At 40.8% G+C, this 23832-nt stretch overlaps 1 protein-coding gene across 7 annotated transcripts in view; it reads right to left on the reverse strand.

Moving 5' to 3' along the window:
* LNPK (lunapark, ER junction formation factor) overlaps positions 1-23832 on the reverse strand; it is a 63815-nt gene that overhangs the window by 33804 nt on the left and 6179 nt on the right. For 5 of the 7 annotated variants that reach the window (XM_084813593.1, XM_084813549.1, XM_084813584.1 and 2 more), the window contains exons 2-5: positions 21032-21122; positions 17656-17700; positions 15452-15639; positions 7286-7344 (exon numbers count right to left, since the gene is read on the reverse strand). In XM_084813593.1, coding sequence (XP_084669719.1) covers positions 7286-7344; positions 15452-15639; positions 17656-17700; positions 21032-21058 — 319 coding nt within the window. In that variant the 5' untranslated portion in view covers positions 21059-21122. The remainder of the gene's footprint in view (positions 1-7285; positions 7345-15451; positions 15640-17655; positions 17701-21031; positions 21123-23832) is intronic. The other 2 variants (XM_084813574.1, XM_084813567.1) reach the window with 1 other exon arrangement.

The raw sequence follows: 23832 nt of genomic DNA on the forward strand, positions 1-23832 counted from the left end.
ATCCTTTCTGCCAGCAGTTTCCATTCTGCTAGAAGAAAAACACCGCTGGGTTCATGCCCTTATTTGGAAACAAGATATTTTCCCCACATAGTGGTCAAAGTTCTAATAGAACATTAGCAAATCCTCTACCTTTTGGTTAATTAATGGGACAGTTTTGTAAGACACATCATTCAGGATCAGCTTCCATTTTACTGCAACCGAGTGTGGTGAATTATGAAGCCTTTTAATTTTTTATGCAACACTATCCATCAAGCTGCTATTAGAACTAAAATTATTTTGACCCATCATAAGAGCTTCAGTGAACAAGGCCAAAAAAAAGAAAAAGACGTGAAGCTGTTGATACAGACATGACACTTAATAAAAAGCATATTAGGCCCAAGTTTAAGTAAGACTCTAGCTTTAAAGTGTTAAAAATCAATCCCAAAATTAACATGTGTTATCACTCAACCTTGCAATGTTTCCAAGTTAATAAATCCTGTTTTGTTCAAGCTACTGCTTGTCAGAAAGGCATTCCACTCTGATAAACAAGAAGGGGCACTATTACAGACTGTATAAAAATGCCACAACACCTTTGCTCAACCTCTTGGAAAAAGAAAGAAAAATCAAACTTTAAATGCATGTGGGAATTTTCATGAAGTCAATGCAACTCAAGTTTTGAACTAAAAACACTAAATGCTGTAAGCCACTACCGATGTAGTAATAAGTTGTTCTGTTGCAAGCCCTCTGGACAGAGCTTGTATTAATTATTTAAAGAGCCTAGAACTCAAATGGTGCTACATAAATGCTAAATTGTTTAAGAGTAAGAGTGTTTGTGGTTTTGGGAAGAAGGGCCTGTGTCAAGGCATGTTACTGAACCAAGAGCTTTCTTGCATATGCCAAGGTCATCACATTATTCAAACTGTGGAATGAACAGGTTTGTTGTAAAACTATTTAAAGGTGCTAGACTGGTTGGAAACAGAATGAGCTAATGTAATGTAGTGATTAGATGTTGGATGAAACTGGAAAAATAAGTTTCAATTTCCATTTAGCCATGAAGCTCACTAGACGGGACTTGGTAAATCATTATCTCACAGGGTTGTTGTAAGGATAAAAAGGGATGCCAATGTGCTGTTTTGAGCATTTTGGAAGAAAGGTATGATATAAGCCAGGGACTGAGAATGACTGGCCCTTGAGCTGTTGTTGGACACAACTCACATCATCCCTCACCATTGGCTATGCTAGCTAGAGTTTGATGAGAATTGCAATCCAACAACATCTGGAGGGCCACACATTCCCCCACTCCCAATAGAAGACAACCAATTGTTTATACATATACATAACTCTGTGTGTTTCAAAACCACAACAGATTTCAACCATAAACCACTAGCATGAGGGATGTTCCCTAAGAAATGACACTCAAATCATGGGTTCAAGTGAACCCATCCTCCAGCTGAAATGCCTTGTCATAGATTTGCCTCCAGAAAAGACAGCCAGAGATTATGCCATCTGCCCTCTTTAAATAAGCAAGGAAGAAGGTTAGCCAGTGCCTCAGTCTCATCTCTCCAAGCAGAAGCCATTTAGAAATATGCTTAATGGTGCCATGGTTAACACTCAGTTTCGGAAAACTTTTGTTATATAACTTGCTTCTTTAAGTTCTGCTAAAAAGAGGTAGCTGTAAGTAATTGTTTAACCTGCACATCTGTTGCAACATCAGTAGAAACCCTTTAAGTGTCATTCTTACTATATCAACTCCCCAACATTTAATCTGTCACAGACCACTAAAAACTCAAAGAACGCTCTCTTGCCAGGTCCTTGGGGAAGTGAATCATGTTTAACACTAGCACATATAATTCTAAAGCAAAAAAAATATCTTCAGCAGGTCAACCTAGTGCAATCCTGCTAATAGATCTAACTTAAAATAGTACATGATGTAATTTTAAAGTATTTTATGTTTAGGTCATGGGCTCACGGCATATCTCAGGAATGTAAATAGACACTCACCTACTTACCTATTGCAAATTAAGAACTTCAGGTGAACAGGTACAGAAGCTTCTGTAAACCATATGATAATGGAGTCTTCCCCTAACCCCATCCCCAGACTGTTAATATGCCATAAGTGTATATATGCAAGGCAGGTAAACATTTTTGTGAGCTAATAACACTTGTGGGCTTATTTGCAAGGCTGTCATAAGGAAGATATTAGACTAAGCTCACTTATACAAGACAGTGTCTTTGCCTTTTATCCACTGGAGTTTAACATGGTTTAAGACTTCCTTGCAAAATGCCAATGGTGAGCACTGATGGAATAGCAGTCCAACATCTGGAGGGCCAGAAGTTGCCCACCCCTGCCCTCTTGTAACTAAGCCTAAATATGTGTAACTGGAATAAATGCTTCCTGTTTACCGCTTTCTCCATTTCCCTCACTTTCCTTTGTTGCTATGCCTGTAATGAATAATAGATTGCAAGCCTCTTGGGGACGGGGACCTGTCTTCTTGTACTTTGTAAGGTGCCATGCAGTTACAGTGCAATAATAATACTGAATAGTTGTCATAGGTTTCCATCTGGCAGTGAGGCATTATGTCTACTTAGCTGTCTATCAATTCCTAGAAGGAACCATCCTAGCTAAGGCAAGCACAAACTGAAATGGTTGGAACTAGGCAAAGTAGCTATGGCACACCTAGCATTTTCTGAAGTATTTTCCACCCCTCCTTTCAATCTGGACCCCCAAAGAGTTGGCAGTACAAAGCAGTAGTACAGTAAAAGCAATAGTAAAATAAAGGTTATTTTATTATTTTAAAGTGGAGCTGGGGGAGTTTTTTGTGAATAAGGTGGCAATGATATACGCCACCTTTCCACCCGGCGATTCTCCTCCTTCTCTCCTTCCTGTCTCTTACTCTCCACATGGCTTTGAGTTAACTGAGGTTACTGAGGATCAAGTTTCTCCTCCCCATTTACTACCTGTTATTCTGACCCTTTTCCTTCATCTCTCCATACTATTCCTTGTCCTCTTCTTCTGATTTCTTTGACTCATCTAGTGAATTTCTCTCTTTCCACTGGCAGCTTCCCTGGTTCTCTTAAGCATGCTCTGCTTCGTCCCTTGTTGAAGAAACCTTCTTTGGATCCTTCTGTTTGTGCACGATATTGTCCTGTTTCACTTCTATCTTTGCTATCTAAAATCCTAGAAAGAGTGGTCCTTTCTCAGTTGGCACCTTATCTAGTTCTTCATGATTTTATTGCCCCCTTTCAGTCAGGGTTTCGGGTTGGTCACTCATCAGAGACAGCATTATCTCATGTCTTGAATGATATTCTTGTGCCCAAGGCCCAGCACTGTACATCTATGCTGGTGCTGCTGGATCTTTCAGCAGCATTTGATACTTTGGACCATGGAATACTTTTGGCCCGATTGGCATCTCTGGGCATTATGGGCATCGCTCTTTCCTGGTTTACTTCTTTTCTGTTAAATCATTCTTTCTCAGTTTCTTTTTCTGGTATTGTTTCAGACCCCTTTTTGTTCACAGTAGGGGTGCCTCAAGGGTCCATTCTTGGACCTCTCCTTTTCTCTCTTTAAGTCCTTCCCTTGGGTTCCCTTATTTCTGATTGTGGTTTTCAGCATCATATGTATGCCGACGATACCCAGGTTTATCAGTCTTTTGACCAGCTTGGGGAAAGAGAGTGGGCATCGGTGGGAGATTATTTACTAGGGATTTCTTCGTGGATGTCTGCCCACCGCCTCAAGTTGAACATGGACAAAACTGAAATTCTGATCTTCCACCCTGATAGCCCTTCCCCTTTTCCTTCCTTATCCTCCCTTTGCCTTCAAGGTACTCAGCTTGTCCCAGTCCCCATTGCCAGGGACCTGGGGGTCCTGGTGGATGATCGTCTCTCACTGTGCTCCTTTATTGAGAGCACAGAGAGGACTTGTAATTTCTACTTACTGACTACCCGCCAGATCCACAGGTTCCTGTCTCAGGTGACTGCGGACATTTTGGTATGGGCCTTAGTTGTTTCACATCTGGACTATTATAATAGTCTTTTAGCAAGCCTCCCTATTTCCTCTTTCCGTCCTTCAATTTTGGTTCAGAACAATGCTGTCAGGATTGTTCTGGACCTTCCCCATTTTGTTCATATTACCTGTTATTGAAGGGCCTTACACTGACTTCCACTGAAGGCCAGGGCCCTTTACAAGAATTTGGTCCTGGCCTTTAAGGCCCTAAGGTTGCATTACCCAGCCTATTTATCCTCTCTTTTGTCCTGGTATGTCCTAGGTCGGGGCACTATATCCATGGGCCAGGCTCTTCTGATCCACTCTACTTCATGGATTGCAGTATCCCGTTATTGTGCATTCCAGGATCTTGTTCCACAGCTGTGGAACTCCCTTCCCCTACCATTATGGTTAACTGAGAGTTTGGAGGTGTTTAAGAAGGCTTGAAAACTTATCTTTTTTAGTAGGAGGGGGGTTGGTTGGTTGTTTTGGGGTAAAGGATGCTGACTTTATGTTTATCTGTGTGATTAAAACTGTTGTTATAATATTGTAATTTTGAGTTAAGTTTTATTAGAATTATTGTAATTATGTATTTTAAACTGTCAAGTTATTTCTTTTATGTACAGCACTTTGTGACAAAGTGCTATATAAATTATTATTACTATTTTTATTATTATATTTTTTAAAAGGTTAACACAGAAAATGCAAAACCATAGCACCAAACATCAGGGAAGAGCTCATAAGAATCAATTCTCGTGGTCCAAAGGCATGCTAAAGGAGCCAGGTCTTTGTTGCTCCTTTAAAGCCAGTCAGTGTCAAGCAGGCCTCCCTCGGCAAGGTGTACCACAACTTAGGTGCCAAAGGAAGAAGGCGCTGTCTCGTGTATTCCCCTGCCATACTTCACACAGGTACACACAGAGCAGGGCCTTTGTTGGTGATCAAAGTGCACAGTTAGGTTCCTATGGAAGGAGGCTCCTTTTTAAGAATCCTCACCTTTGACCATTTAGATCTTGAGAAATGTCAAACACATAACTTTTGCATTAGATCAAGAATAGGCAGTACATGCAGAGAAAGCAATAGCAGAGTTATTATTCCTTGTGACGCACAACATTTAAAGTTCTGCCTGCTGCATGTTGAAGCAACTGTCGTTTCCAAAAACTTTTGAAAAGGCAGCTCCATGAGGAACATTACACCCTAATCTTAGATGTTAACTAAATCATGAATTACCAAGGCCTGAACTACCTTCTCCAGGAAAGGGCATAGCTAGCACTCTAGCCTAAGCTGATGAAAGGCAATCCAGGATAACACTGCCACCTGCCCACCCAGGAACAGAGCCAGATCTGGGAGCATCCCCAGCGACAACCCTAATTCATAAAGATTGCAGCCCCATCCCAAGCAGATTGCATAAATGTAATAGCACCCTCCTGTTCATCTTCCCTACCAATTGGTAGTGAGAGGGATAATGCCTCTAATACTGGAAGTAATATATAGTGTCCAGTATACTCATGACTAGTAGCCATTGATAGTGTTATCTTTCATTAATCTTTTTAATCCCCTTTTAAAGCTATCCAGTGTAGTGTAGTGGTGAGAGTGACGGACTGGGAGCTGGGAGATCCGGGTTCTAGTCCCCACTTGGCCATGGAAGCTCACTGGGTGACTTTGGGCCAGTCACAGACTCTCAGCCCACCCTACCTCACAGGGTTGTTGTTGTGAGGATACAACAGAGAGGGGGAGGATAATGTAAGCCGCCTTGGGTTCCTTGCAAGAGGTAAAAAGGCGGGATATAAATGCAATAATAAATAAATAATAATAAATAAATATCCTAATTGGCAGCTATCACTACAACTTGCGGTAGCAAATTCCATAATTAAACTGTGCTGTGCGAAGTAGTACTTCCTTTTAGCTGTCTTGAACTTATCATCATTCAGCTTCAAGGGATGACCCTAGGTTCTACTATTATGAGAGAGGGAGAATACTTTCTCCCTGTACATTTTCTCCACGTATAGTCCATTATTAACTTCAGACATGTGTTCAGGACTTCTGCTGTCTTCTTGGGAACAAAGGAGAGAGAAACAAGAATCATTTGTGATGGCACATCAGCCAAAATCTCTGGATGGCCTCACCCAACAGCTTCATGTAAAATGGTAAATAGTGTGGGACACAAGATAGATCCCTGAAGCAGCCTACACACCAATGGCCATAAGATAAAGTAGCAGTCTCTGACCATCATCATCTTGGCTCTGCTCTCCAGGATCAACCAGAGCATTGAAGTACAATGGCCCCAGTCTCAGGTGACCTAGAAAGATACCATGGTCAATGGTATCATACACCACTGAATGACTCTGGAGAATCAGCAGTTTTATCTGTTTCCCAGAACAGGTTGTCTACCAGAGCAATTAAGGCTGCCTAGGTCCCTAAAACAAGTCACAAGTTAGACTGAAATGGATCTAGATAGTAAGAGTCTTCTATAACATGCTTAAGTACCTTGCCTGGAAATGGAGTATTTGAGACCACTCCATTATTGGAGTGGTGTCCAATAATGGTTTCTTAAAAAGGGGTCTTGCAATGGCATCTTCTTAGGCTATTAGAACCACCACACCTTCTCTTAGAGAAGAATTTACTATTTCTCCACCTGACAGCTCAGATGGGCATGTCTCAAGCATGCAGGTTGCTAGCCTTACTTCTCAAAGAATAATCGTTCTTGTCCTCAAGCCACACAAATTGAGACTGCCAGATACTGCTGACATATACTGTGTATCTCTAACAGAGGAGGGAGAGTTCAGGGCAGCAACTGAGGAGACTGAATCTACCCCCTGCCCCGCCCTCTGGCCAAGGTATGGCTACTAGCTTGCGGCTGTCAATTGACAAACCCTACTTCATAACTTAGAATACATACACACTTCTTTAAATGCAGCCATATTTTGAACCACATTCGGTATAATACACATGAATCTAAAATACTGTGCATTTATCAAAATATAAAGGAGTTATAATTAGACTTAACTTGCTATATAATAGAAAGTAATTCAAATATTCTTTATCCTGCAGTCACTTCAGTGTTCCGCTTTCAGACACATTTAAGTACCTAACAATTAATCCATTCATCTTCAAAACATTTTATATTCATTTTCCATTTTATAGCCAAGTATAAGGCTGAGTAGGTTTCCTGAAGTCTTAAAGAAAGACAACCATAAATTCTATTAAAGACCATCCACACGGTGTTCAACACAAGACAACTGTAGGCAATGTAACTGTATCTGTACAGTCTCATGCTTAGGCTTACACTAGAGGAGAAAAAACATGTATGGGAAAAATTACACTTACTGTTTCTTTCTGTTCTTTTAGAAAACACAAAGATGAGGAGTGTTCTTATAGACCAAACTCTGCAGGGAGTATGGTGGGGGAGAGGAGAGAAAGAATGTCCAAAATTAAAATCTAGATCAGAGGAAACTGGATGTTAATGTCATTCTTCACTATGCATGGAACTATCATCACACTTAAACATAACCTATTAACTTCACAATTAATGCCAGTCACAAAAAGCAACTAGACAAACAAGCCTTGTTTCACAGACACTTCCTTTAACGTCAGTAGAGTGAATTCATTACTTGGATTATCATACTCTTCTTTCAAGAACATTAAGGCTGCAGAATACAACACTTTGAGAGCAAAATATGCAGGCTGTGATTTGATAGCTAAGATCCAATCATCTAGTTCACCCACCTACCCGAATATTTATATTGTATTCAATTAAGCTAATATGTGCAAGCAAAGGATCCTTGTATTGGGGAATAGGACTGCTGCATGCGCACTTTCCTTTCCTTCCCCACATGTAGTAGCATGACCCCACCACCTACCTTGGACCTGAGGGCTCCCAGGGAAGCAGTGGTGGTGTTTTGTGAACATCTCTCTGCAGAGAGGTGCAAGCATAAAGAACAATTCCCTGTTAGCCCCACTGCCTGCCTCAGGCTTGGTGGAGTCCCGAGTCCCAGCAGGAGGCAACAGGGATCACTCCCAGTGTGCAGAAGAGAGCAGAGAGAGTAATACCTGGGAAATATCCCCTCTTGTACTGCACATGCGGGTCCCCTGGGTGAGTGGTAAGGAAAGGAACCTACAGAGGATTATAGCTATCAAGTGCGCCCATGCCACCATTGCACTCCATTCTTTGGATACTCTATGTCTCCTATTGGCATAGCTGACAGACAGCCACCCAGTTTTGTCTTGAAAATCTCCAAAGAAAAAAATTCTGCAGCTTCCATAGGCAGCTTGTCATGCTACTGAGCAGCGCTTAGAGCTAGAAAGTGCTTTACAAGGTCCTCTGAAAAGAAGGACACCACCGCCATCTTAACCCTTAACTTCTTTTCTTGCAGAGTAAATATAATTAGCTCCTTGTGTCTTTCCTCTTTCTTACATTTTGGCTTCGACTCTTTACTGTATTCATCATTTTCCTTTTCCAGCTGTCAAGCCCCCTCCTGAACCGTGACACCCAGAATGGAGCTCGAAAGGAGGCCCTATCAGTGCTGAACAGAGCGGCAATATACCTTTCTAAGTCTTGAAAATAATGGTTCTGTTCACACAGCACCCAGGTTGTATGCAACAACAGGAGAGCACAACAGTTCAGGTGGAGGTTTGTGCAACGATCTGAAAATAGTTGTAATCTGAAAACGGGGGGCAGGTCCAAGTAAACCCACTGTCATGATCAGATCATTTCCTGGTGAGATTTGAACTCATGGTGTTACTTCCCTCCTGAAGGGGTGGGGGACCCATTTGGATGGTCTGCTCCAGGAGACTGATGGAAGCTGATGGATTTCTTAATGCTCTTGAGGATTTCCCAGTGGAGAAAGCTGGTGATCCAGCAGAGGCCCTAGCCTCACTGTGGAACAGTGAGATGCAGAGGGCCATCAACTCGATTGCACCTGAGTGCCCTCTCCGGTGCTATGGAACACGTTCTGCTCCCTGGTATACTGGGGAGCTACAGGCAATGAAACAGGCTGGATGTCGGCTGGAGTGTAAAACGTGCAAGTCTCAAAGCGAAGATGACCAAGCACGCTCTAGAGCACATAATCACACCTACTGTGTGGTGGTGCGGGCAGCAAGGAAGGTTTACTTTGCTGCCTCCATTGCATCCTTAAGTAGCCATCCAGTGGAGTTCTTTTGGGTGGTCCAGGGCCTGTTAACACCCTCCTCAGTGAACGGGGCCCTGGTCCCCTCAGGGGCCCGCTGTGAACTTTTTGCATCACACTTTGAGGACAAAATCACTTATCTCCACAGCGAATGTGATGCTGTTGTTAGTGCAGTTCCAGTCGAAGTGTCTGACACCACCATCTGCCCAATTTTGTGGGATCAGTTTTAGTTGTTGCGGCCCAATGACATAGACAAGGTGCTTGCAGCAATGCGACCGACCACATGCCCTCTCGATCCTTGCCCTTCCTAGCTAATAAAAGCCCACTCTGGACTCAATGGTATTGGACAACTACCGCCAAGTTGCAAATACCCCTTTCTTCAGGAAGGTTCTGGAGAGGGTAGTGGCAGAACAACTGCAGGCACTCTTGCAGGATACTGATTATCTAGACCCATTTCAATCTGGGTTTCGTCCTGGTCACGGGACTGAATCAGCCCTGGTCACCCTAACGGATGACCTTTATTGAGAGAGGGACAGAGGGAGTGTAACCCTGTTAATTCTCCTAGATCTCTCATCTAGTGGCTTTTGATACCACTGACTATGGTATCCTCCTGGGTATCAGATACCCATCTGATCTCACTCCGTGAAATGGGTATCGGAGGCACTGTGGTACAGTGGTTCTGGTCCTACCTGCTGGGCCGATTTCAGAAAGTAACATTGATTGACCATTCTTCAGCCCCTTGGCAATTGAGCTATGGGGTTCCACAGGGTACCATCTTGTCCCCAATGTTATTTAACATCTATATGAAGCTGCTGGGAGCGATCATTAGGGGATCTGGAGCCAAGTACCATCAGTATGCTGATGACACACAGCTCTACCTCCCTGTGACATCTGAATCAGGAGAGGCTGTGCAAGTACTGGACCTGTGCCTGAACTCAGTAATGGGCTGGATGGGAGCCAATAAACTGAAACTGAATCCTGGCAAGACAGAAGCCCTGTGGGTGAGTGATTCCTGAGTCTGGGAGATAGGCTCATTGCCTGTTCTGGATGGGGTTGCACTCCCTCTCAAAGATCAGGTCTGTAGTTTGGGGATACTCCTAGATCCATCATTGTCACTGAAAGCCCAAGCGGCAATGGCAGCTTGGAGTGCCTTTTACCAGCTCTGGCTGGTTCACCAACTACAGCCTCTCCTGGACACAGATAGCTTGGTCACAGTGGTACAAGCACTAGTAACCTCAAGACTGGATTACTGTAATATGCTCTATGTGGGGCTGCCCTTAAGGCTGCTCAGGAAGCTGGAGCCAGTGCAGAATGGGAGCTGCCCCTTTGCAGCATGTAACTCTTTTGCTGAGGGAACTGCAGCATGTAACTCTTTTGCTGAGGAAACTGCACTGGCTGTCTATTCGCTACTGGGCCAGGTTTAAGGTATTAGTAGTACTATACAAAGCCCTAAACAACTTGGGACCAGGATATCTGAGAGAATGCCTTCTTCCTTACCAACCTGCCCTGTCACTGAGGTCACTGGAGGGCTTGCTCCTGGTGGTTCCACATGGACCTATGGCCCGACTGGAGTCCACCAGAAAAGTCTTCAGCATGGTAGCCCCCTTTCTTTGGAATTCCCTGCCCAGGAGGTCAGGCAGGCAGTAACACTGTGTTGTTTCTGGCGCCTCCAGAAAACAGCACTGTTCCAGGAGGCATTCCTTAACTGACCAGTTACAGTTTTTATTTGCATTGTGTTTTTAAACAAGTATAATTTTAATGTGGTGTTTTAATCTTTTTATTCTTTTACTGCTTTATTTTTTGTGTTCACACTCTGAAATCTGTTCTAGATATAGAGCTGTATATAAATATTGTATATAATTATTGTAAATAAAATAAATAAATAAACAAACTATCCAAACACTTCAGCCTCTGGCTTTTAGCCCCTATCTTATTAACACATCACACAACTATCTTGTGAAACACAAGCAACATTTCAGCAGACTTGCCACATTAGAATAAATTTGTTTCAAGTTACAAGTTTTGTTCATGGTGAAGCAAATGACAGACCACTAGTAGTACTCAGCCCACTTCCAGACTACGTCATTTTGATCACATGGAAACTACAAGCAAAATGGCAACATAAATTGCTTCACTATTATTTCCATCATCCCATGATTTCGCCATGACACAATTCAAACTGACCAACATAAGACAGAAAGACCATGGTAAGTCACACTAGATCCACACACTTTGAAGCAATTTTATCCTATGGATTGCAAAATGTCTTTTGCACAATATGCATGATGCATATCACGAAAGAAAATTTTATCTTAGTGACCTACTGCATGTTTAGAAGCATAAATATTTTTGGTGCTTATGTATTTTACAGACTTTTCCAAAGTGACCAGCACATTGGACAAATATTGAAGTTTCAACAATAGATTACACTTTTAGCATTTAGACTCAGAAAAATATTTGACAATTCTGTAGAGTTGTTGGGTTTCAAAGAAGTCACTGAATAACTAACGTGCAGAATGTTTTAGATTTTAAGAAGTGAAATCATCTACATCTTATTACATATTTATTTCAAATATTTATATACCACCTTTCATTATCAAATCACAGGGCAGTGTACAAAATTAATTAAAACAATTAAAATAAAATACAAAGATAAAAACGAGCAAACAAAACAAATCTATTAAGCTAAGCATTAAAAATGAGCAAATGCTTGAATAAACAGATGCATTTCAGTAGGCCTCTATTTTCTCATGGCTTCAAACAGCAAGGTAAATGCACACATCCAGTTAAACAACTTACATATTCCTGGAAGACAGCCCCCTTTGCCATCATCAGTATCACTATCAAACCCTTCAGGAGTTACCCAAAGCAGCAATACCCTAGTGAACTGGGAAAGCAGACTGGGAAAGGAAGACATTATTTACTTTGCTTAAGGCTGAAAAATCTCTAGATTTCTAGATTCTAGGTCACACAATATGTTTAGTGTCAATTCACCTCTTGACCAAAAGCAAACACAGGCTGGCAACTGCTTGCTGTTCATTCCTGTAATGGAAAAAGCTAAAAGAACTAAAGTCTTAGGGGGGAGGGTGCATTTTTTGCAAGTTGTAAAAATCTATATTTAATGTGAAATACTAAGTCAGAGATCTACACATGTATCTGAACCCTAAAGTATTGTGCATGGAATTAAGAAGAACAAAAGATCCAATGCAAGACTGAGTAGACAAATGGCAGAATCCAGTAGCTTCAACATGCCAACGCTCATTTTACCTTAACTTATCCATATGGAAGTGTTCAGAGCAAAACCTGTAATATCCTTTTCCCCATATGCTCTCATGAAGAATAGGATCTGAAAGCTCTCCCAGAGTTAACTTTAACAATGCTATATAGCTGGGGCAGACAACATCAAAAGGTCCAGGGGCCCATTTCCAACCCACAGAACCCACCGGGGGCCACATAACCTGCCGAAATGGTTGTTGAAATTCTGTGGTAGCAAAAAAAAAGTCACATTTTCAATTTAAAACAAGATGCAATGGAAGCATGCACCTTGTTCTAATGTAAATGTGTGCTCCCAATGGGTTTTTTGCCTCTGCCGTCTCCACACCGCCAAAATTTGGCAGTGACTTGAGATGTGGCAGGGGCTGTAAAAAAGGCTGCAGGGCCACATTTAACTCGCCTGTTGTTGACTCCTGCTGTATGTGATTAAATCCACGCATCCTATATGGTCAAAGCCAACTTTAAGTTAAAATATGAACACACACTCACAAATGTAACTGTAATTTCTCATTAAGTATTTCCACTAGCAACAGCACATTCAGAAAGCAACCGATTATGTTACATAAGCATGAGTTTTCTAGGTATCAAAAAACAAAAAGTATTGTTCTTGTGACCAGATTATCCAACTACCTAAATCTGAGTATTTTTTTCTGACTAATCACTACTTAAGAGTCTTGCTGACTTTTCAAACTGCTATATAGATTTGCGTTTGTCCCATCCTAAACCCAATGACCTTGAGTTGACACATAAGCAAGAAAACCTGAGCTCAAATAAAATAACATTTTCAGCCCAACACATCAGCCATGGAACAGTTTACAAATCAGGATGACATAAGATTTCGCAAAGAGGCTGCATTGATAAAGCAAGCAGTAGTGGCCATCTGTCCAATTCCTAGAAGTGGCCAGCCCTTTCCCCCCATTCTCTCTACTGCCCTCCATCTTCTCTTTCCCCTCCTTGCTCTTTTAGTTAAGTGGAAAGGAGAACACAGAACTAGCAACATGTGAGGCCATTGCTATCAACAGCCAGGAACATCTTCCCTACTGCTTCTGGATAGCCTACAAGCAGTAAGACAAAAAACGTACAGTCTCCTACTCCACTTACCAGAAACAGGCATTTCAGGTAGGAAGTAGGAAGAGTGGAGGGGGCGGGGATTGGAACTGCAAGCAAGGCTGGGGAGAGACGAATACAGAGGCAGCAAGATGAACAACCCATTTCCACATCTCATCTCTCACCTTCAGCAAGATTCTTTCTGCCTGCCTTCCCACATTCCCAAAATGTTAAACAAAGTAGGGGAACTTTGGGGTGGGGAGGAGTAAAGATTTGGTACAGGTTTCTCAGCTAATAACCCCTGGCTTATGTTCTAAAAGTCAGTCTACTGATTTCTACTCTGTAAAGCATGGGTGAGGAATCTGTGACTCTCTAGATGTTGCTGGACTATAACTCCCATCAGCCCTAGCCAACATAACCAATGGTGAGGGATGATGGAGTTTCAGTCCAACATCTGGAGGGCCACACATTCCCCATCCTTGCTGTAAAGGATTGTATTGGTGCCTATATTTATCTGTCCACACAGTTGTAATTTCGTGCAGTCTACCACCCCTTATAAATTTTAGGCCAAAATGCCACTGGACACTTTTCAATGACATTCCAAATGTCTCTGTTACAGACATCAATTATAACACTACTATAAAGGGCTGTGATGTTATGACTCAAAAAGTGTTCCAGCCAACTTTTATATTTCATAATGATGCCTTCAGGTTACAACCCAAAATAATTGGCCTTCATTTTAGAAGTATGCTCTTATGATACAACCTCTAGTTAATAGTTTGGATTTCATGGCTGAAGTGGTTTTGATAATCCAAAACCACCTCAACATCAAAAATATTAAAAGGGTTGTACCATCTTTTTCAATTCAGAGGCCACATTCCCTTGGGGGAAGTGGCTGGGGGTTGCATACCATCAATGAACAGAGCCAAAGGTGGGTGGGGGTACCCCCTTTCTCCCTTCTTTCCCTCCTTTTCTCCCACTCTGACAACTTTGCACTGACAACTTTCTTCCATTCATATTCTCTATATCATCCCCCAGCATAAGACAACTCTTACTGTTGGCACTCAGTTCTGCTTCAAAGCCAGTATTTCTCACTAAGTTTCTCTCTCATCCATCTCTACCCACAACCATCCATGCTCTCGTTGCTCAGTGCTCCACCCTCTCTGCTGTTCCACCAGCAAAAGATTTCACTTTTCTTTTTCAAATCCAAGAAGAATGGTTACTTCTTTGCCTGAGTTTTACAAATCTATTGTGCAGCCACACTTGGAATACTGTATACAGTATTGGTTACCGCACCTAAGAAAGGATATTGCAGGCCTGGGGCAAAAATAGGCAACCAAAATTATCAAGGGGCTGGTGCAACTCCCCTACAGTAAAAGATTTGGGACTATTTAGTTTAGAAAAAAGGCAAGTAAGGGGGCAGGGGACAGGACAGAGTTGTATACAAGAAAGTTGTATAAAAGGTATGGAGCAAGTGGATGGAGAACAGTTTTTTCTCCACTTCTCATAATACTCATAATAGTTCTCATGATACTAGAATCCAGGATTACTCAATGATTCAGGACAGACAAAAGGGAGTACTTCTTCACATAGTGCATAGTTCAACTATGGAATCTGCAACCACAAGATGTGGCTTTAAAAGGCGATTACACAAATTCATAGAGGATAAAGCTATCCATGGCTTTTGGTAATGACAACAATATATGACCTCCAGGATCAGAGGCAGCATGCCTCTGAATACCAGTTGCTTGGAAACTATAGCAGGAGAGGACTATTGCTCTCATGTATTGCGTGAGGGCTTTCCACAGGGATCTGGTTGGCCACTGTGAGAAACAGAATGCTGAACAGGACATGCCTTTGGTCTGATCCAGCAAGGCTCTTCTGATGTTAGAGAGATTTTGCTACATAAAGCTTTTAATAAAAGCCTTCAAATTATGGCAACTCCAAAGCTGTCAAATACACACCCACGCAACCTACTACATATATATATGTTTTACATAGCCTCTACAAAAACAGGTTATAAAAGAAAAAGGTATGCTTTACTTACATCAGCGGAAATGCAAAAAGTGGAAGTGTCATGATGAATCTTGCTGTCCACTCATCAGGAAGATACCACAAATAAATAATTAGACAGGAAAGGAGATAGAGAACTGATGAATAAAGGAGGAACCTTCCAACCCAAAGCTTCTGCTGCCTCTGATTTTTCTCTCTAAACTCCTCTAGTGCCTGGATATCCTGCAAATTTAAAACATACATACATACATATATATATTTATATATTGAGTTGTTAAAGCTGAAGCATGTTAGAAACATTTAACCTTGTGAGCCTTTCCTCTGAAGTTGTAAGAACTAAGCCAGGTACTGAATATACTTAACACCCTTGATATATTTAACCTAAGGCACTATCCGGTCCATGCCTTGCATGCAGCAACACATGTGTGCAGCCCTTGCACAAGTGCAGCTCTTTGCACACAGGGGGCGGAGGGGAGGAGGGAAGGGGGGCACCAGTAGGGAATCCTGTTCATGAGAGAACAGGAGGGAAGTGATGAGAGATTGATCACCCCACACGTTTTAATTGTATTTTTTCCTATTTTAAAAAAACGAATGATCTTACATGGAATAATGACCTCCTACTCAAGGATAACACAATATGCCTAGGGCTATCATAGAAACCAGGAAAGCAAAGCTAAGAATGTGTGCAGTTTTATCTTTCAGGTACAGTTTATTATCTGGAATCACAGTGGATTCAGTCCATCTAACCAAACAAATCTGTGTAGGCACTAATATTTGTTGTTTCCTAATCTAAGATCCTGATCCTTACCATATTTATTCGGAAGCCATTTCCATTGATTTTAATGGAACTTCATTCCTAGTCAGTCTATTTTGGCTGTGCTATCAGGCTTGTAAACAGCTAGTCACCCGTGGGTCAGGCTTCAACAAATCAACTCATCAACAGGCCAGGGGCAAGAAATTCTGTGATTTCAGGGAGCAAGAATGCTCAGGGAGGAAGACTGCATGACAGCAGATAAATTAGGATGCCAAAAAAACCCACATTAGAGTGCCAGTTTTTAGCAGAGAGTTTGTCCTCTAGTTCTGAATGGCACTGGCAAGGGTTTCCTCCCTTTCTCCTACCTTCCCTTTCTGGGAATACTGAAGAGCTGATTGGTAGGCTGGGGGAAAGCAGGCTGCACCATTTTCATTATCTCTGTGTTGCTCAATATTGCAATTTAACTTCTCTACTTCTCTGTGTACAGAACTGCTTCCCCACCTAGTCTCTTATGCTTCTCACCCCCAGCAATAAATTCCTCCTGGAACTCAGTAGCTGCTACTAAAGAACCTTTGCAGCCCCAGCCTTCACCTCTCACCCTATGAATATAGTTCTTTGTAGGTAGATCATTTTTAAGAACAGGCAAGTTTGTTTTGTACACTTGATTGTCCTCTCCCAGCCAGCCAATTTCACATCTCCCTTTTACTACCATCACCATCTCTACCTCTGCACCCTTTCTCCAACTCTATTTGCATCTGGCTTCTCTCTCACTCTCCTTTTCCACACCAGATGGAAGAAACAAACAAAAGAAATGTCATCTGTACAATCGGCCCTTCTCCTTGATTCTGTGGGAGGGGCAGACTGCTACTTGACACTTTGCATGTGTTCAGAGGCACTTTTACTATATCTCTGCTGGCAAGTAGAAATAACTTTTGGCAACTCAACTCGAACATTATTTGTGGACCCCTACCAGTGGTGACCAATAAATCATGAAAACATTGGTAAATTAGGAAATAACATTTTTCCTTTTCTTTTAGGCATTTGATGTATCACAAATAACTAACCTTAAGCATGGGTGGACAGGAATGTTCTTGCTCAACTGTAACAAGCAGCATGCCCTTTCAGTATTAGAAAGGACTGCAGCAAGAACAGCACCCTAAGCTCCTGATTGCAGGAGAGACCTGTATGCTTTCTCATTTCACTTCTTTGCATCACAACTACTATCTATGGGTACCTAAACCTATCTAACTTACACTTCAGGCTTCCTAATCATATCTTTGAATTCCCACATCTATGTATGTGGGAACGCACTGCTGCTATCAAGAATGCCCAAGTCCTTACCATTTTCTAATACCACCAGCCTTACATTTATTGATACAGTGTCCAATTCCAACTATATCTTTTGACACTTGAAAATAATGTTAGGTCCTTATATTTAGCTCTTAAAACAAGTAATATGAGATTAAATAAGAGATGAGACATACCTTATCCATTTTTTCTAACACCTCTACTGTGGAAGGCTTTGTCTGCTATCAAGGGAAAGGAAAAAGTGAAAATTTGCCCTCCAGAACTACATTATAAACATGTTGCCAACAACTAAATGTTAGAGCTGGGGGGGGGGGGGGGGAATGCAATGATTTTCACTACGTAACATATACCCTTCTTTTCAAACTTCATTTCTGATTATGTTACCAACCCTACCTCCTTGGTCACATGATGTTAATATGATACACCCCAAATGATAGAAACCACACCCCTTTAGAAGCATTTAGAACATAAGCACCATAGTTTTCCCCATAACCACAACTGCCTCCACAGATCATATGAGAGAAGAAATACAACATGATGGGGAACACTGCAATTTGCAGAGGAAAGGAGCAATTTGAAGAGTAGCATGTTATATACAAGACTGAAGGTAGTTTCAGGCATTACAATTTTAGAACACTACATATGTTATGGATCAATATTGTGATGTGTGAAAGCATTTGATGTTTGATCATTTGAATCAGGACAAATTGCAGCTGACTCCTTGTCAATAGCCTTCCCAAAATCATACAGTTTCCCCATATTTATAGAGGAGAAACTTTGGTCATTGGGCTGCCCAAAAATATTTTAAAAATTATAATTGGTCAAGGATATTTTAGGGTATGTGGAGGTTCGCCAGGAAATTTAAAAAATAAAGACAACTGATTTACAGAAAGATGAATGAAAGTGGGAGAATAAATAAGCAGAGGATCATTTTTAATTGATAAAGTCTTAAATTTTAGTAGTTATCCATTTAAACACAAAGTATTATCTCTTTATACTTTCTGTAAACAGTTATACTGGTTTAAATCCAATTCGCACTATCCAACGCAGCACTACTGCTAATGTAAATTATGTTGCGCTACCGTAAACGAGCTCTAGCGCAATGCCAATAGCACTTGCTGGCATGACAGTTCGCCAGGGAAACCAGCCACATTGATGTTGTACTAGTGCAACATAATTTATGTTAGCAGTGGTGGTGCACTGGATACTGCCCAATGTTAGTCCTACTTAGAATAGACCCATAGATATGGATGGGACTTAAGTTAGTCATTCATTTCAATGGGTCTACTCTATGTAGGTATAAGATTCGATTTAACCTTATGAATATAAGTTTCTACTTTTGCAATAAGACTTATGACCATAGGAAGATCCCAGAGCTCATATCTGAAAGTAGTTGTAACACACTGAAACCAAGAGCTACTATAATTTTGTTTTCAGTGTGTTGTCGTCTTATCCCAATCTATTGAAACCTGCCGCCATGTTACTTGTAAACAGTTGAAAGGAGGAGACTGGTGAACTTTTCTTGTAAATAAATTAATTGTGTTCTCTTTTTAAAGTTTTGAGGCTTAAAAAAATTGGATAGCTTTTGGTTTAATGCTTCAACACAACAAACTTGAGAAGAACACAATGTCTGGGTTCACACTACATAGCAACCCACACTCAAGGCTGAATATGGATTGAGCGAGGGTTGTCGTTGAATTGTGGATTGTTGTTGAACCATGTTGTATTGTGTGTACCCAGTCTCAGTTACAAACCATGGTTTGTTAACCACAAACAACCCACAAAGATAATACATAATTTGTTATTGGGTTGTGAACTGTGGGTTCTTCATGGATAGCAAACCAGTTTTTTAATGCAGCTGGATTCACACAACACAACTCAAGGTCCAACGACAATCCAAACTCAACCTTGAGTGTGGGTTGTCATGTTATGTGAACTCAGTCCCTGGGAAGGCATGCCAGAAGCCACAGAATTTCACAGACCTCCCTCTCCATGCACAGAGAGAGAGACTTCTGGCAGTGACCCTTCATGTTGGGGCAGCAGAAACCTCCACCACCATTGACCCACTGCTATCACAACAAATGTATTTTGCTGTAACTGCTGTAATTAAACCATGACACCAGTTTTCTACATAACTAGTAAGGCTGCTGCAGTATAAAAGTGAACTCCCAGATGATGTTTATGTTTTTCAACACTCAGACAGCATTCATTAGAAACAGCAACTATGCACATATAGCTTTCACTTAAATTACATTTTCAATCTCAGTAACAAAGAAAATTGAAACAGGCTACCTTTCAAATAAAACTTATTGCATTACCTGTGTTGCTTCAATGCTAGCTTATTCATAAGTGAACACATAGGGCAGTCTTCCCCAACACTGTGTCCTCCAGCTGTCTTGACTACAATTCCCATCAGCCCCAGCTGATGGTCAATGGTAGTGGGAACTGCAGTCCAAACATCTGGAAGACAGCCAGTTGGGGAGGGTTGATACAAGGGATCCGGCTAAAATTAGTCCTGACTAAGTCCCATTCATCCAAACGGAATAACTGGTTAGCCGCAATTAACTTACATCAACTGCCTTCAGTAGGACTTTGTCCTGACTGACTTAGCTGGATTAGGACCACAGAGATCAACAACTAACTTTGCTCCCTCAGCCTATTCTCCACTGTTCTCTTAGCCTCAACTCTCACTCTGTAAACATGAAGATAATAATACTGATCTACCTTATGGTACTCATTTAAAACTAGTAATTACTATGTGAACCCTATTCTTGTTAATTCAAAAATAGTAAAAATGATCCCCCCAAAAGCGGCTTCATTAAGAGAAAGGTAATGCTGCTCCAGAGGCTATTTTTCTGTTGTCACAAAATGGGCTTACGAACAATCAGCAAGATTTCACATCAGCAAATATGTCTTTCTAGACAGCTACTTGATTTGTGCTTGGCTGTTGACAACATGCTTTTCTAGACCATTTGCTCTGGGTACTTCCTCCCAGTACAGCTAGACACAATCCAACACAGCATAAAACATACTCAGGCCCATTGATTTCAACTGACTAAGCACACATAACTCTGCGTCGCATGTGATCATTGTTTAGGGCAGGGGTGGGCAACTTGTATCCCTCCAGATGTTTTAGCCTACAACTCCCATCAGACCTAGCCTGCACGGCCAATGGTGAGGGATGATGAAAATTGTAGGCCAAAACATCTGGAGGGCCACAAGTTGCCCAGTCCTGGTTTGGGGAGAGATGATTAATTTGGGCCCACTGTGTGACCTCTGAAAATATGTCCCGTAATTTCAAAAATCCAGTCTCTCATTTTGTTTGAACGCGTCACCATCCAAATAGATATAAGAGCACCTTAAGGCTTAGCTAGTTCACTGATCTATAGACAAAAGTTATATTTTTCCCAATGAGTCTAAGATTAATTTTTGACCTATGTATACTGAACAATTTTAGTGCCTTGTTCTGTATCACAGGAAGTTTCTTAGAAAGAGACACTGTTCTTCTTGCAATACAAAAATGTGAACCTCTAATCGATAAGATTTACTTACCCGCCATTTGGAAATGATTCCACCCATTTCTCTATTTGCGGAGATGGGTCGTTCTGGTAACTTATAACCAGTCTTGTAATGGAATTCACAGCTAGAAGTAAAGCATTTGTGTTTTTAATTAAAAATATACCCACAGTGTAATCCAAGTAGTATAAAGATATTTCAAACTGCATGATTACACACCACTGCACACACAACCTAGTTTCCAAATTCTGTGTCACACTGTAACTTCACATACACGTGTTTTATGTTATGCTTCAGATTACGTATCTTGTTTTGCAAATTTGAAGTTGTGATAAAAAACTTTCCAAAGAAAACTGATAGCATAAAATACCAAGTATCCATGGAAGCAAAATGACATTCCAGTCCCTGTTTAATTATCATTAGGTGAGTTTTTAAAAACAAATTAGAAGTGTATTTCTACTTTTGGTGACTATCATTAGTAGCTGCAGTTTTAGAATGGGGTATTTGAGAACTGATTAATGTTTTTCAAGAATTTCAACATGAATTGTATTATGAACTTCGTGCAAGGCCCAGAAAAGCATTATTGAAATTCAAGACCTTCATTAATGCATATATGACATAAGACACAACTGCAATTGAAATTAATTCACTTGCTTCAAAATATCTTTACTGGTACTCCAGTTTCTTGGCATAGTTGTCAAGAATAGATGGAGTCCATCTACTTTAGCTCTGCCAATGGAAGGCTTTTGTCAGCAGAACAGGGAGGGGAACGACTTTCTGCAATTCACCCTCCTCCACCTCAACCAAAATCTGCTCCAGAGAGTTGGGGGACCATCCGGACCATATTTTGGGGTGCAAGGAGGGGGCTGCTGAACCTCTGAAAATCTCACTTCTCCCTGTTCCAGCAATGGAAACCTTCTGTTGGTAGAGGGAAACTAGCTGGATTTTGCCCTAAAAAACTTGTCAACACAAGTTGTGGAGTAGATCTTCTGAAAAGGAATTATCCAAAAACTGGACAGAAAGCACCATGTTGTATCATAATCACCTATACGTGCAAGTCTGCAATACCCTATAGCAGAAGTCAAGAAGCTCAGGTCCGGGAGCCAAATCCAATCATCCTGGGGTCCCAATCTAGCCCTCCAGAGTTCCCGAGAAGACCACTCCCCTTTTCCCCAAATACCAAACAGTTGCTGGCTTCCTGGCCTTTGTGCAGTCCCCCCCCCCATTCTAACCTCACCTAAGGCTTAGTTACTGGTAGTAAGAGCTTTAAGCTAACATTTGCTGGTATTTGTTGTGTTTTGGCCCTGCCCCTTTGTCATTAGCCCCACCTACCAGTGGAATTCACGCCCCCCCCCCCGAGAGCTTCCCCAAAATTAAAGTTGGCCATTAGGTTGAAAGAGGTTCCTCATCTACTCTACACACTTCCCAAGGAGTTAAGTCCCATTGAACTCAAGTCTGACTGACTTCTGAGTAGACATGCCAGTCCTTCAGTCACTAATTAACAGGATCAGAGTGAATACAGGTTTATCGTAAATAATTATTTATAATAACCGCAATTTCATTTTTCATGAAATTGAGCCACAACACACTATATTTGACAGGCTCAAAATGGAAATGAATGGTCTTATTAATTCTGTGAACACTGGAAACTGGGAGAATTAAAATGAAAGAAAATGGTTCAGCTACACTGGGAAGGTTAATATTATTAACTGTTGTCAGCTGATTATATATTTTATTTTATAAGGGGAGGGCAATCCATATAAAATTTAAATCACACCGTGTTTTAATTTTTCCCCTCAAATATTTCAGGTCAGATATTTGTGGTGCCTGGGGGCAAAAATGAACATGGGAGAGTTTTTTGTCTTTTTTTAAATATATTTTTATTTATTTTATATGGATAAAATAAACAGTACCAAAATTACCAACAACCTCATCAATGCTTCAATTTCCCAGCAATACAACATTCTGATGAGGACACCACAAAAACAAAATGAGAAGAAAAAAGAAAGAGAAAAAGATAAAGGGAAAAGGGAGGAAGAAAGGAAGCGAAAAAAGAAGAAAATTCCTTCCCCCTCGCTCCCGCACTCCCTCTCCCTCCCCCGCAACAAATTTAATTTAAGCTCTAACACCCCCCGGTCTCCAGTGTCATTCTATTTTAAAGACTATATCTATAACCTTAACAATCTTACAATGTAATAAACAACCTTACATTTCTATATCATATCATCAATCTTATATCAAAAAAAGAAGTCTAGAATTAATTCTCAAAAGCCTATTATTAGTAATTATATATATATATATATATATATATATATAAAATGTAATAATAAAACTTAATATAAACCTTCACCATTTAGTAATATATTTTATACTAGATATATTATCTATTTTAAGATAAAAGCAAGAAAAAACAAGAAATGAGAATAAGCAAATCTCTCTCTCTCTCTCTCTATATATATATATATATATAAAATCATTTATCTCCTGAGTTAGCCTGGATCATATAGGCTAAATAGAAACAATTAACAAAGCTTGTATAAAGATTCCAGTTCATGGGGTTGTAACAAAATTCTCACGCTTTTTTACGTTCAGCCAAGCCTCCATCATTTCATGATTCTGAAACTTCTTCATCTGACCTTCAGACACAATACAAAGAGTAGCAGGATATTTTAAGTAGTACTGTAAATTCATTTGTTTTGCCAAGTTCTTTGCTTTGATAAATTGCTTTCTTTTATTCACCACCTCTTTGATGTAGTCTGGAAATAACATAACTTTATCTTGTTTCCAGGAAAGGCTTTGAGCCTCCCTAGCCAGACGCAGGATAAAATTCTTTGTGG

Source organism: Heloderma suspectum, chromosome 1 (genome assembly GCF_057233095.1).
Source record: "Heloderma suspectum isolate Gila_16-S chromosome 1, 16-S_ref, whole genome shotgun sequence".
NCBI classification, from domain to species: domain Eukaryota; kingdom Metazoa; phylum Chordata; class Lepidosauria; order Squamata; family Helodermatidae; genus Heloderma; species Heloderma suspectum.